Genomic DNA, 15,645 nt, shown 5'->3' on the forward strand with positions numbered 1-15,645 from the left:
CTGTTCCTCTCCAGGGTCCCGGTTTTCTTGTAGCCCGCTTGGTGGTCTCTCTAAAGCCTGAGTCTACAAAGGAAGGGATGCTCGGAGTGTTCCCCGAAGGGAGAAAGGGAGGGCTAGGGGGAGGACAGACGTCCCGGAGCCCTAATAACGTCGGGGCAAGATGAACTCAGGGTTTCGGGGAGACAAACGGCGCCCCTGCTGAGTAAGGTAAGCGCGCGGCTGGGGTTCCCCGGGACCGTTTTCTTCTGTTCCCCAAGGCCCTCCCATCTCCCGTCTTTCTCAGACCCTATAAATCTCAGACTGTAAGAAGTTAATCTGACTTCGTTTTGAAACCTACAACACGGGGTCGAAAGTCTTGCGCTTTTGCCGGGGTGAGCGAGGAAGGGGCTAGGATGATCAATTGCCGCAGAGCTCCTATGGCCTGGCCAGGTTCAGCACCGACTCTCCAAGTGATCTTGGTCCGGTCACTTTCCTTCTAGGAACGTCAGTTTTCTCCTATCAGATGGCTACCTGGACCACTTCTTGAGCTGGTCTGCTGCTGGGGAAGTGCTTTTAAATCTATAAGTAGTAAGAGGAACGAGAACTATTCCTGAAACTGTTTCCCAGATCGGGGAGATCTGAGAGTCCCCCACCTCCCACTCAAATCTATTTTTTTTTTAACCTCCCTTGCTAGTTCATCTCTGTAACAGTTTGGAAATCAGCCCCTGTCTCCAGCATTGTAGACTGTAGGAAAAGTTGGGGGGCAGAGGACCAGAGTTAGAGCCCCTTGGCGCTTGGTGAAGGGAAGGTGCCCACAGGGAATCTGATGTAGGGGACTGAGGCACATGACTCCTGACAGGTGAATGGAGGTGGTTTGGAAGTGGGATCTGTGATGCTTGGGAATTGTGAGCTGGAAGAGGAACTCTCAGAGCCAGGTGAGACATTAAAATGTAGAATGTAAAAGCCATTTGGACAAACCCCCTTGTTTTACAGATGGGGAAATCTGAGGGCCACAGAGTAATTTGCTCAAGCAGACAAGATGAGTTAACCTTCAAGTGTTCCCCGAAGTAGACCCCTATTGGTATATGGGACAGTGGCCCAGCCTCTCTTAACCTGTACTGAACCTAGGAAAGAACGTATTTCCTCCTACTTAGTCCCTTAAATGCTGTCCTGAGCCCTCTCTATACTGTTCTCCCCAGCCTCATCCGGGACTCCCTCCCCAAACCCTCCATCCTTTAGTACTCTCTTGAATGAAAGTCTCTAGTGTCACTCTTTCCCCCTCTATATCTTGGAGCTCTGACATTCCCCTGAGCTGGATCTCCAGCTGACTATAAGCATCTCTTCCTGGATGTCTCACTACATTTCAAAATCAACATCTTTCAAAGTGAACAAAGTTCCAAAGTGAACTTGTCATCTTTTCCCATAAATCTACCTGTTCTTGCATTTTCTCTATTTCTGTCCATGGCATCTATTCTCTGTCCCAGACGCAAACCTAGTAGTCTTTTTGGATTCTTTCCTCTCCCTCTCCCTGACCTCCTTATTGCCTACTGCCCCTGACCTCCTCATTCTCAATCTGGCAATATTGTCCCTTCACACTCAGATTCCAACCAACTCCCTGGTGTACACTCCGCTCATGTACCATAGATGAGCTGACCTGGCCATTCTGTTCCCTACTGTCCTACCTTTGTGCCCTTGCTCACACATTTCCCCTCTTCCTGGAATACCATGTTGTCCCCGCTCCCTCCTCCCCCCCCCCCCACAGAATACCTTCCACCCCCTCACCCCCTGTCAGGTATTCTATGATATTGGCTGTTTTGCTGGTCTTTGAGGCATCTGTTCCCCATGCCTGGAGTGCTTTCCCTCCTCATTTCTATCCCTGGCTTCCTTTAAGTCCCAACTTAAATTCCAACTTCTTGTTGTTGATCAGTTGTGTCCGACACTTTGTGACCCCATTTGGGGTTTTCTTGGTAAAAATACTGGAGTGGTTTGACATCTCTTTTTCCAGCTTGTTTTACTGGTGAGGAAACTGAAGTAAACAGGGTAAAGTGACTTGCCTGGGATCACACAAAGCTCTAAGACCACATTTGAACTCAGGTCTTTCTGAGTTCAGGTCTCAGGAACTCTATTCCAGTGTGCCATTTACCTGAAGCAATCCGTTTCTGACTAATTTTAGTGTCTTTCTTCTAATGATTGCCTCCAAATTTATCCTATATTTACTTTATTTGTACATGGTTATTTACATTTTGTCTCCTCAATTAAACTACTTGAGGGCAGGGACTTATATCTCCAGTGTGTATCACAATGCATGGCACACAGTAGGTGCTAAATAAATGTTTTTTGGCTGACAGAGTAAGGACTCAATAAATGTTTATCAAATCTCATGTATTACATTCTCCATTTTCTAGATGTGAAAACTGAGGCCCAGGAAGTTGAAATGATTTCTAGATGGCCACATAACAGACATCAGAAGTAGGCTTCATATTCAGGTCCTCTAATTCCAAGTTTGGGTCTTATCTACTATACTCTCATCTAGAAAGTCACCCAGAAAAGAAGGATATTTTGTACATAGAGAGATCATCTGTGATACACTGCCTGGTGATGTAATGGGAAAGTTCTGGCCTCAAAGACAGAACTGAGTGGAGGGCCCTGAGAATGTCATTTTCCTTCTCTAAGTCTCAGTTTCCTTTTCTGTAAAAGACACAAATTCTGCTTTAGATACTTATTAGCTGTGTGATTCTTTTAGCTTCTGCCTCACTTTCCTCACTTGTAAAATGGGAATATTAATAGCACTTATATTCCAGGGTGATCATGAGGATCAAAGAAATAACATATATAAACTCTTTGCAAAATTCAAAGTATCATTTAAATGCTAAATACTACTACTATTACTGCTATTACCATTACTACCACCACAACTATTATTAGTACTACCACCATCATCACAAAGTCTGAATTCAGCCACGCCCATTGATAATGGTCCAGTTCTTACAGCCTAAAATTTCTAGGATTCTTGGAGCAACCAGAGGACTCTCGGAGTTTCAGGGAAGATGGGAGTGGAATTTGGAAGCAGAAGATCTAGGGATAAATCCTGCCTTGCTCTTTCCTTGCTCTGTTCTTCTGCAATAAGACCACTTCCAGCTCAATCCTAGAACCCAGCAAGGACCTTGGAAAGCCCCCCCTCCCAACCCACCTCTTCTTTCTCTTTCTTCCCCATCCCTCAGCACAGAAGCTACGCAGTCCCAGGCAGCAGGGTGGGTGCCAACCTGATGAGTCAGTCTCCTGTGTGTGTCTGATGGGGCTCCTCAGCCCAGGGCTGCCAGAGCCAGTCTTCCCCAGGAGGCTGATAACAACTTCTCTCCTTCCTGTTTGGTTGTAAGCTGTTAACAGTTTGGGGTTTTAATGGTTTATGTCCACTATCTCCTCAGAGTCCCATTGCAACAGAAGAGTAAACTGAGGCCCCAAAAAGGGAAAGGGACTTACTTGCTCAAGCTCATCGGCCATCATCACAACTTGCCTTTATGATGCTTTATGATGAACAAAGAGCTTCTCCTTTATTTCTCATTTCTACCTAGCTTTGTTTCAGTGTTCTTTCCTCAAACCCTAAAATTACTTTATTTGCTTATCTGTGTGCACTTTTTCTGTCCCATCTCCTGTTGATTCTAAGCATCTTGAGGACAGACAACACACCTGATGTTTCAGAGGACATACAGCCTAAGCCTTCCTAGCTTCAAGTCAGTCAACTTTGTCCACCCCCATTGCCCAGACTCACAGTAAATAAAGCAATAAAATACATATTCTGGGAGTTAGGAAATCTTTTTCCAGAGGATCTAAAATGATATGGATGTCTATTCTGTTTATGCTTATAATCCGTTGGGTTCTCAATGGCTGTGAGTGGGGACGGAGAAGGGTAGATAGTTAGACATCCATCTGAGAGACTCCTACATTCTAGTCCCATCTGGGGCCTGAGGTTGCCATGTGATCTTAGGCAAATCACTTTCCTGGGCTTGTTATCCTCATCTGTAAAATGGAACTAAAAACATTTTCACTAGTCACTTCCTAAAATTGTGCTCAAGCTCAGATGATACAGGAAAGCCCATCACAAAGGTCAAAACCTTATTATGTAAGTGAAAGAAATTATATTCATTGTCCCTGTTGTCATTTCCTTCAGTGGGAGAAATAAGGAAAGGGGGCGGACTGTTTTTAATACAGTCACATGAAAATCTGGGGGAGGGAGGTGGGTGGTGTTGGAACAATTCCACCTAAAGTTAAATGGGAACACTCCCATGCTACTGCTGCTGGGCCCCCTCCCCTCCCCACCTTATCGTTCCACCCCCTGCTAGGAAACTGTGTGTGCAGACACAAGCACAGCTGACTTATTGAAGGGACCTTGAAACCCAGACTGTCAGAACTAGAAGAAACCTTAGAATCCAGAGTGTCAGACCTGGAAGGGACCATAGGACACAGAAGGTTAGAGCACAGAACACATACTTGCAGAGCTAGAAGAAGTCTTAGAACACAAAATGCAGACCTGGCTGGGATCACAGAACACTGAAAGTTATATCAGAAAATGCAGATTATCAAAACTAAAAGCAACATTAGAACTTAGCTTTTTAGAGGGAGAAAAGATCTTAAAACATAATTTGAAAGAGATCTTTGAACAGAGAATATAGAACCCACAGCAGAACATTAGATCTGGAAGAGGATGAAGGACAAATGTAGAATACAACACATAGAATGTCTGAGGTGGAAGAGATCTTAGAACATAGCTTGTCAAACCTGAAAGAGGCTATAAAATACAGTGCAAAATCTGTTAAGAGGCAAAGTGAGTCCAGATGACTTGTGTGAAGTCTATCCCACTCTCACCATCATTCTCCTCATTCACCAATCAGTCAGCACTTTGCTGAGGGAGACCCGAGTTCATGTTCTAGATTCACTTAGCAGGTAGGTGGTTCAGTGGTCAGGGCAATGGCTCTGGAGACAAGAGGAAAAGAGTTCAAAACTAGCCTCAGACACTGAGTAAGCAGTAGCTGTAGGACACTGGGCAAGTCACTTAACCCTGTTTACTTCAGTTTCCTCATTTATAAAACCGCTGAAGAGGGAAACAACAAATCACTCCAGCATCTTTGCCAAGAAAACCCCAAATGGGTTTGTAACAAATCAGACCCAATTGAACAATAACAATAACAAATCTATGTAAAGTTAATTATTTCTACTAGAATCTCCCAAGCTAGAACAGAGTTTTTAAGAAAACAAACACTCCTTGGGGCCAGACAATGAAGACAGAAGAGATAAAGAGGTCAGAAAGATCATTCGAATACAGCTTGATTGACAGTCACTAAACCTCTCATCACAGACCCCTGGATTTTGTTTCTCTCACATACTTTTGATCCTGGGCAGTCCCCTTTCCTTCTGAGACTATTTGATCATCAATCAAATAAGGGAATTGGACCCAAACACCTCTAGGTTCCCTTGTGTCTCCATTAGTTTTCTTCTGGGTTAGTCCAAGCGCCTAAAGTTTGGAATCCCCACCAAATCTCTGTCTGTATGGATTTCTCAGCCTGTGCCCTCTACCTGGCTTTATGGACCCATTTCTTCTTGGCTTGCATCTATGCCAACTGTCCTGGCATTTCTGGTCCCAACAGTACCTGAGACTTGCCTTGCCAAATCATTCACCTCTCTGGTGAATTTTTCTCATTTGTGAAATTGGACCAGATGGTCTCTAAGTTTCCTCCAAGCTCTTCTATTTTATAGAAATAAATGCAAATCCCTGAAAGAGAATTTAAATACAAACAAATAACCAGGGAGGCAGAGCTAGAAAAGAATTCATGTGAAAAAGATTTGAGGGTTTTAATGAATTGCGAGTTTAATATCAGTCTCCAGTGATAAAGAAATAAGCATTTATATAGCACCTACTTTGTTCTAGGCTCTGTGCCGAGCACTTTTCAAATTTTACCTCATTTGATCATCACCACAAAACTGGCAGGTAGATGCTATTATCATCTCCGCAACTGAGGCAGACAGAAATTAAAAGGCTTGCTCAGGAGGACATATCCAATAAGAATCTGAGGCCAGACATGAATTCACGTCTTCCTGAGTCCAGTCTCAGTAACTCAATCTTTGGATATATAAGTAGAAAACCAAGAAAATAAAGCCATCTATAGTCATATAAAATGTTCTAAATCACTATTTATTAGAGAAACTCATGATTGATTAGACAAATTCAAAGTAAAGCAACTCTGGTTAAAATGATGGGAAAAGATCATAATAAATGTTGTAGGGGATGTGGGGAAACCGAGACACTAATGCATTGTTGGTAGAGTTGTGAATTGATCCAGCCATTTTGGAGAGCAATTTGGAATTGTGCCCAAGGGGCTATCAAACTGTGCATACCCTTTAATCCAGTAGTTCATTATGGTCTGTAATATTGTCTGTATCCCAGAGAGATCATAAAAGAGAGGAAAGGGCCCACATGTGCAAAAATGTTTGTAGCACCTCTTTTTGTGTTGGCAAAAAATTGGAAAATGAGTGGAGCCCATCAATTGGGGAATGGCTGAACAAGTTATAGCATCTGAGAGTAATGGAATATGGTTGTTCTGCAAGAAATGATGAGCAGGCTGATTTCAGAAAAGGTGGAAAGACTTACATGAGCTGATGCTGACTGAAGTGAGCAGAACCAGGAGGACGTTGTACACAGTAACAGCAAGACCCTGTGATGATCAACTATGATAGACTTGGCTTTTCTCAGCAATTCAGTGATCCAGTGCAATTCCAATAAACTTTGAATAGGGAACACCATTCACATCCAGAGAGAAAGTTATGGAGACTGAATGTGGATCAAAGCGTACTATTTTCACTTTTTTCCCTTTCTCTTCCTCCCCTACTCCTCGTGGTTTTCCCCCTTTCTGATTTTTCTCTCCCAACATGACTCATATGGAAATATAGAAATTTTTTAAAAAAGATCCCCCTTCATGGGCCTAGGTCCTCTCTTCTGGTCAGACTATACTTGGCGTATTGTATTCAGTACTGGAACCAGATTTTAGAAGAGATGCTGGTAAGCTAAGCCTGGTCAGAGAGGGATAACCGAGATGCTGACAGCCGTGGAAACCATTCATTCCTGCAAGAATCTGGGAATAACCTCAACACCTACTCACTGTGTTCACTGACTTCAAGGCTGCCTGGAAGAGAAGTTCTCTTGGCTTGGCTTTGAGCAGACACAACTAGAATCAGCAGGATGAGGTTAGAAAGGGGACAGGTTTAGCATAGGGAAAAACTACTTCACAGTAAGAGCTGTTCAAAACAGCAGCTATGGGGGGATGTTAAGTGAGGGAAGAGAAGAGTTCCCCATCACTGGAAAACTTGAAGCAGGAACCAAATAGCCACTCATTGGAGATATCATTATATTCATCTCTGCACATTTGACTCGTCTGTACCCCCTGCCTGGAATTCCCTTCCTCCTCACCTTGGGAATACTAAAAACCCTGGCTTCCTTTAAAACAGCTCAATAATCACTTTCTCCAGGAAGCCTTTCCCCAGTCTCCCTGGCAGCTAGCACTTTCCCCTCCAAGTCAACCTTTTCCTACTTTATATTTATATTTTTGTACCAATTTTTATATATTATATACTAATATATATAATAGATTGTTCCATTGTGTCCAACTCTGCATCTCTGGACCACAGCACATCAGTACTGTCCATGGGTTTTTCTCTGTAAAAATACTAAAGTGGTTTGCCATTGCCTTCTCCAGTGAATTAAGGCAAACAAATTAAGTGACTTGCTCAGGGTCACATAACCAATAAGTGTCTGAGGCGGGGTCTTCCTGTCTCCAGGTCCATCCACTGAGCTGCTTCACATACACAGGTACATTTGAATGTAAGCTTTTGGAGAATAGGAGCCATTTTGACTTTTTTATGTCTTCAACACTTCCCTAGTGCCAGGTACATAGTAAGTATTTAATAAATGCTTGGACAGAGCACATGATCTGGGGACTCTTGAAGTTAACTATCCTTTGGCTCAACAACATCCTCTAGTTTTGCCCAAAAAAATCAGTCTAATAATCATTGCCTCACCTATTCCCATTCTCAGCCCCCAGTCTTCCCCTAAGGCCACAGGTTGGGAGCTGGAAAGGGGTCTTCCTGAGGCTGACTAAGGCTGGAACACAGCCCCAGAATGAGTGAGAGGCAGAACTGCCCTTGGTTCATACAGTGCCAGGGCATGAGCTCCTGCCTTGACAATGGGACTTCCTGACTAAAGGCAGCCGGGGAGCTGCCCAAACAATGGGGAAGAACCCAGGTTTCAAAGGCCAGGGAGTCTTTATGTAACAGGAGGGAGGAAGTGAGAGGAGCCAGGAGGGCTGCAGGAACCAGTGCAGGGACCGCACAGGCTGGGTGCTCCAGGACTCAGTCCCAGGAGGTCAAGCGGCCCCCACCCAAGCCTCTGCAGGAGGAGGACTGAAGTGAAGGGAGGGGATATTAGATGCTCCAGGGTCAACTTCTGTTGAGTTATCCCAGCGCTCAACACACGTAGCCATAAGTTTGAAGATGATTGAACCCCAGAGAACGTTCACACTGAAGTTAGTATGGGAGCATCATCCTTTATCACTCAGGGGCTTGGAATTCATCCAACCAGCCGCAGAATATCACATCTGAGAGGGACTGCAGAGTGTCTGGAAGGGATGGGGGAAGATGGCGCAAGTGCGTGTCAGGCAAGCCAGCCTTGCAAACACCAGGAGACAGCAGATCCAACACACGTTGCCATCACTTGACCACCATCTCTCCAGAGACTTGGATCCTGAATCCAAGAGCCCTGGAAAGATCAATTTTCCTCAGACCTTGAGCCGTACTACTTTCAACCTCGAGAAGAGTGGTCACTTTTTTTGATACCACCAAACCCACTGGCTGACCGACTACTCCAAAAGCCCAGGAGATGGACCTCTCTCGGCCCTAACTACCATCGTCTCAGAAGCCGATGCAGGAGAAACATCTTCTGGTAAGTGCTTCAGAAGCCTCAGGGACTGAAAAGTTTTAACCCTGACCTCAGCCCTGTCAAATGCCTCAACATTAGACAGTGAAATGATTTTTTTCAGTGAAAGTGCACTCCGCTTTACTGACACTCCCAGAGGCCTTTATATTTGGCTTGCTGCTGAAATGTCCTGTAGGAGTATTGCCTCCTCCTATTAAAATGTAGCACAGCTAGGGGATGTGGTGGATAGAATGCTGGGTTTAGAAGACTTGTGTTCAATTTTGTCCTCAGACACTCACTAGCTATGTGACCCTGGGCAAATCACTTAACTCTGCCTCAGTTTCCTCATCTGTAAAATGGATTGGAAAAGGAAATGGCAAATCACTTCTACATCTTTGCCAAGAAAACCAAAAATGGGGTCACGAAGAGTCAGACAGGAGTGGGAAAAAAACTCAACAGCAGGTTAGAATGTGAGCTCCTGGAGAACAAGAACTGTTTACTGTTCTCTATGTGCTTTGTACATAGCAAGTATTAACAAATGCTTTTTTTTTCATTTGTGACAGGGAATTCTAGAGCTGGACAGGACTTTAGAACTCAGAATATTAGTGCTGAGAAAAACCTTAGAGCATAAGAATATTCCTTAGGAGGGAACATAGGCTAGTCTAGACAGTTCAGTTATTTGCAATATCTTATCTTCCAAAACTGAAGATACTCCCTAATGATATCATGGATTCTTTTGTTGTTTTTCAGTCATGTCTGACTCTTTGTGACCTCATTTGGGGTTTTCTTGGAAGAGATACTGAGGTATTTCGCCATTTCCCTCTCCAGATCATTGAAACTGAGTCAAATAGGGTGAAATGACTTGCCCAGTGTCACACAACTAGTAAGTGTCTGAGGCCGGATTTGAAGTCATGAAAAGTCTTCCTAACCCAGCTCTCCCCATGGATACTGTCGGGGATTGCATTCACTCTTTGTGCCATTAGTGTATCCTGTAATGTAAGTAAGCAGTAATGCTGTTCCCTAGTGAGTTGATGGGGCAAGTGACTTAAACTTGCTAAGTCTCAGTTTCTTTAATTGTAAAAATGAAGGAATTGGGTTAGGTGGTCTTCAAAGTCCCTTCCTGGACTGTAATTCTATGAACTGCTACTGCTTCTAAAGTAACTATTCAGGGCTTGGCTAATATCTTAGGAGAATCATTATCAATACTACATTTGTTGGTGTGAGCCAATGATACCCTAAGGGAGAGAGGGCTGATGTAGAAGGCCGGGAAGATGAGTGTGAAATCCTATTATTGACTCATTGGTTATGTCCCAGGCAATTTTGAATCCATAAATTGCAGAACAGTTATTGATATGTGGTATAGAGACAATCAAATACTAGTCTTGAAATCAAGAAAACCTAAATTCAAATATGACCTCAGATATCCATTAATAATATCTGAGTAAGTTATTTAACTTCTGCCTCAGTTTCCTCAACTGCAAGGTAAAGATAATATTAGCTCCTACAGGTTGTCGTAAGGATCAAATGAGATAATTTTTATAAAGTGCTTAGTGTTGCGCCTAATGTGTAGTAGGTGCTATATAAAAGTTTATTCCCTTCTTTTTTCTTCTCCTTTCCTGCCTCTGATGTGAATTCCCAAATGGAGTTTTCCACACCAAAGAAATCACAGGTTCAGCTTCTTCCCTTCCTCCCCTCCAAAATATAGTTATGAGAAGGTGATAAGTTGTATTTCTCAAATTCACTTCTCCCAGGAAGGCTTTCCGGATGGACATCACCCTATTCTGACTGCTTCGTTATTCCAGACCTCCTTGGCATTCTCCTCTGACATCCTAACTTTCACCATCATAATTTTATTCCTACAATACATTGTCTGCCTTTGGAATTGTTCCATGAGTTCTTGAATTCAGAGACCATTTCTTAGTCATTTTTGTCTCTCTCCAAAGGCTGAGCATACGGCTTTGTTTAGAATAAGTTCATAAAATCTTAAAGGTCAGCTAGTCCTGCTCCATCTTACAAACGGAGAAACTGAGATCCAGAGACATCAAGCGACTTTTCTAAGGCCACATGAATAAAGCATGAGTATCAAAGACTCTTCAGTGGCAGGGGCATGCAGGATCCAGCTGTAGTAGTAGGTGCTTAATAAATAATGATAGAATGGTGAATGAAAGTATGAGATACTGCCAAATTTATTTATACTTATTGCTCCAATGGCCTTCACCAAACTTTTATGAAGCAGGTGATCTGGGTGAGAATCCTGGCTTTGTCACTTAATATCAGGGAGTCTTGGGAAAATTTTCTCAGCCTCAGTTTCCTCATCTGTCAAATGAAGGTTGGATCAGCTGATCCTTAGGATTCTGCGTTGTCCATTTGGGGTTTTCTTGGCAGAGATACTGGAGTGCGTGGCCATTACCTTGTTCAGCTCTTTTTATAGATAAGGAAACTGAGGCAAACAGGGGTAAGTGTCTTGCTCAGGATCATATAGCTAGTAAGAGCCTGAGGCTGGCTCTGAACGCAAGAAGATGAATCTTACTAATTCTACCCTGTATCCCCTAGCTGCTCCTTTAGATTTCCATGCATCTACTACATATAAGTTCTTATGCTCAACTTCTCAGAGATACAAGGGTGAATAAAAAGGATCTGATTTTAGAAACTCATAATCTGAGGTCACTTTCAGGTCTGAGTTTCTTTCCCTGTACTCATATTATGTATTCTAATTTCCCCTTACCAGATCTAGCATTCTGTGTTCTACATTTCCCTTACCAGCTGTGATCATCTTTATTCCGAGTTCAGAATGTGGTCAGCATTCATAATACAAGCTATTGGCAGGATGGTACATAGAGATTATTTTCTAAAATCTCATTCCTTTGCTTCCTCTGTCCAGAGCCATGAACCTGTGGGTCTTGCTTCTCCTGGCTGTGGTGACCCTCGGACGAGCCACCTACAGGCCCCTGGAAAAACCTCCCTGTGATATGGTAAGAAAGTCCCCTCGAAGAAAAGATATTCCTTGAGAGGCAAGAGTCAGTCTCCTAAAGTGAGAACAAGAGGAGCTTCATTTAGGACTCTTCCTTTCCCCATCCCTGGAATATCCACACTGGATAACCAGTGGTTAATGACAAATTAATGACTTACTATTAGTAAGATTCATGGCAAGAGTTAGACAAGAAGCCATCTGAGGTCTCCAGCAATTCTAGATGGGGAATGGAAATGTTATCTTTATTTTATTGATTGGAAACCGAGACGAAAAATATTAAACAATTGATGTTTGGTGGCAGCTAGTCATTGGAAAAGCCAGGCCTGGGACTCATGATTCTTAGACTAATAAGCACAATTTATAGATAGCAAAGTGTGTCTGCTATAAATATAAAGAGTTTCTTTTTTCCTTATTTAAATATAAAGAATTTTATAGGGCCATTTGGAAGCATCAATATTTTCATTTTGACTCATAGTGAATGAGATAAGCAATACCTTTCCCTAAGTGGAAATAAATGTTTTCCCTTTCTTCTGCCTTCCAAATGATCTAAATACAAGTGTGTGAAACTGAAGTTCTCACAAATACCTTCCCAGAAGTTTGACCACTTTATTTATTCTACTTACCACAAGTCATGGACAACTTAAGATATACTTTATTCTATGCTTTATACGTGTAACATTCCTTTTGCCCTGCTCCCATCAACGGCACTTCTGGGTTGGATCCCAAGGCCAGCTACCTTTCCCATAGGTCTAGCGGTATCCCGTGTGAAATGCTCTAAAACTATAGTTTAGGCCCCCATAAGTGTGCTTCCTATTGATATTCAGCCAGTAAACACAATTAGCTCAAAACAAAAACATTTAACAATATGGCATGGTAAGAAAAGTAGCTACAAAACATTTTCCCCATAAAACCTGGGTACATTCTTCCACGTGGGAAGGCTGGGAACAAACTCAGAGTATACTGAGTGAGACATATGTAGAGGGGTCAACACACATCATACGCCAGATACTGTGGTAAGCACAGAGAGTACAAGCAGATAAATACAGTTTTTGTCCTCAAGGTGCTTTCATTCTAGGGAAAGAAAATAGCACATAAAAGGATGCTGGTGGGATCTGGGGGTGGGGAGGGAAGGACAGGAGACTGCGGGAGCATGATCTAAAATATTGAGAATCAGGAGTGGATTGTACTGAAAAGGAATGAAGACGTAGCTGGCTGGGCACTTTCCTTAAGATAAAAGTTCTTGGAGGAATCAAGCAATCAGACGAAGGGGCGGTAAGAGCAGAGTAAGTTTTTTCCTCCTAATGGAGTCTTTTCAAAGCTCCTAGTTGGGTCTATCATTTGATTTGGGCAGGGTATCCAGATCCTCTCTGTAGCTCAATTCTTGATTGCATGGGCTTTCAAATTTATAATTAGCTCTCTTATTTACTGCCAGAGGTTATACTTTTGGAAGTTACTTCCCCCACTGAGTGGCTGTCACTCTATATTTGTATTATACACATTACAAATATACACACATAATATATACATATATGATACACAATCATACACACAATATATGCACACATTATATATACATGTATATATAAACACACATGCACCTATACATGTATGTATACATTTTATTATAAGTATACATGTGCTTATTTATATTTACAAAAACAACATAAATACGTATATTTCTCTAGAAAATCTGTTGCTTAACTCCCTCAACTCTCCAACTGCTGAAAATGTCGTTTCCCTCTGGATAAGTAACTTTGCCATGGCCAGTGGGAGGGAAAGAGAGAGAAATCCTACTCTTCCCCCTTGGAGGGGTTATACTCCACAATTGCTCTGATCCTGGGCTACCTCATACAGTATAGCTGCTCTCCAACTCCTTTTTTTTATTATAAAAATACAAGATTTATTAAAAACAATTGAAACAAAAAAAGAATGGATTTAAAAAAAAAAAAGAAAGTGATGCAGACAGAGGATAAGGCTTGAAACTCTCCAACTCCTGAATGTTTTGATTTTCCATTGACTGCAAGCTTAGCTACTTTAAGCTTCACAGGATGTAGCAATTTTTCTAGTCCAGATAATCAGAAAAAGATGTAAACACTTAACACAGGGTCCTTGGGTATTAGTCACTTGTTCAACATGTATTTTTAATCTTATTAGCATATTAACACTTCCTTATCTTTGATTATATTTTGTGACTACATCAGCTAAGGTAGGAAGGGAGGATGCCTTCCTTTACATAAGTCACTGTTCAGAAAATCTTCCTATTTGCAAATAGGTATATATCTCTTGTTGTTCAGTCATTTTAAGTTGTGGCTGACTCTTCATGATTCCATTTGAGGTTTTTTAGACAGAGATAGAGGAGCCGTTTGCCATTTCCTTCTCCAGCTCATTTGATAGATGGACAGGACTGAAATTAGTGAACCACCAGAAATCTTCCTGACTCTAGACATCAGTACTTTATCTACTGTAATACCTAATTTCTTCTAGAAAATAGAAAAATCTGGAAGAGGTGGAATAAGCTTGGGTAGGCTTTGGAAAGGAAGAGAAATATGGATACTACACAGGGGATGGGGTAACAACTTCAGAAAATCTTGGAGAAAGGAATAAGTAGAGTGTCTAATTCTTACTTCAGAATTTAGAATGGGATAGGATCTTAGGACATAGAATTTCAGAGCTGGTAGGATAATTTAGTCCAATACTCTGACTTTACACAGAAGGAGACTGAGGCATAAAGGGGGCCACACAGCTAGCAGGCAACAGATTTCCTCAGATGTTTTAAACAAAATGTGTATGCTCAGAACTAAGGATGGAAGGATGAAAGCCATCATAGTTCCTGCCTGCTTTCTACTTGTGAAATATTTGGTTTGGTTCTGATCTGGAAGCATACAGGGAAAAGCGAACATGCAGCCTGGCCAGAAAAGAAGGGAGGTGTCAGGGGAAATGAAGAGAAGATTGGAAAAGTCTGATGGGGCCAGATTAGGGAGGGCCTTCATTGGCAGATTCAGAAATCCAGACTTAACCCCCAAGGTTCTTGATCAGGAGTGGAGGAAGACAGCAGAGCTCGTATTCTCAATAGCAACTCCTTCTCAGCTTCCATTTGCTCTGAACAAGTTCTGTGTTAACTTTAAATTCAAGCAGACATCACTGATATTGGGACAGCTTTGGTAGGCTGTTAATTACTAAGAAGTAACAGAAGATGTCTGAATAGCCAAGATGTTCTCCCCAAAACTGTTTTCCTTCAAGTCTTGTTAAAAGTCTTTCTCAATTTTTCAGCCAAGAAACCTGGGTTTGAGTTTTGGCTCTTCACTGCCTTGATGTGTGTGACCTTGGAAAAAATCACGTTTTCTCTCTCAGCCTCGTTTCCTTCTCTCTTCATGGAAGTGGTTAGATTAGATGGTCACTAAGGTCCCTTCCCATGCTGACATTCAGTGTCCTGTTCTGAAAGCTCATCCAGCCAACATCCTATGCCCCCTGCTTGCATGACATGAGGTAACATGGGGCAGGGGGCAGCCCAGAATTGAGAATTATGAACCCTGGGCTTTAGCAATGCTTCTGATTGCTCTAAACAAATGTCAGCAATCTCCCTTTCCCCTCTGGATTTTATTTCCCCCTTCTATAAAATAAGGGAATTGAACTTCATGTTCCTTTCCAGTCCCAAACCATAAAATAGAGTTCTATGATTTTAATAATATAATGAAAGCAACAATCCTAGCCAGAGGTTTATTAGAGCCAATGATGA

General features: G+C 42.3%; 1 protein-coding gene across 1 annotated transcript in view; it reads left to right on the forward strand.

Annotated features, from left to right (window-relative positions):
* Positions 1-3: 3 nt before the first annotated feature.
* The window catches only part of LRRC32 (leucine rich repeat containing 32), a 30,391-nt gene continuing 14,749 nt past the window's right edge, over positions 4-15,645 (forward strand). Inside the window, exons 1-2 of the mRNA XM_051987067.1 lie at positions 4-207; positions 11,820-11,910. Of these exons, the coding sequence (XP_051843027.1) occupies positions 11,824-11,910 (87 nt within the window). The 5' untranslated portion in view covers positions 4-207; positions 11,820-11,823. The remainder of the gene's footprint in view (positions 208-11,819; positions 11,911-15,645) is intronic.

This window comes from Antechinus flavipes, chromosome 3, assembly GCF_016432865.1.
Source record: "Antechinus flavipes isolate AdamAnt ecotype Samford, QLD, Australia chromosome 3, AdamAnt_v2, whole genome shotgun sequence".
In the NCBI taxonomy this organism is placed as follows: Eukaryota; Metazoa; Chordata; class Mammalia; order Dasyuromorphia; family Dasyuridae; genus Antechinus; species Antechinus flavipes.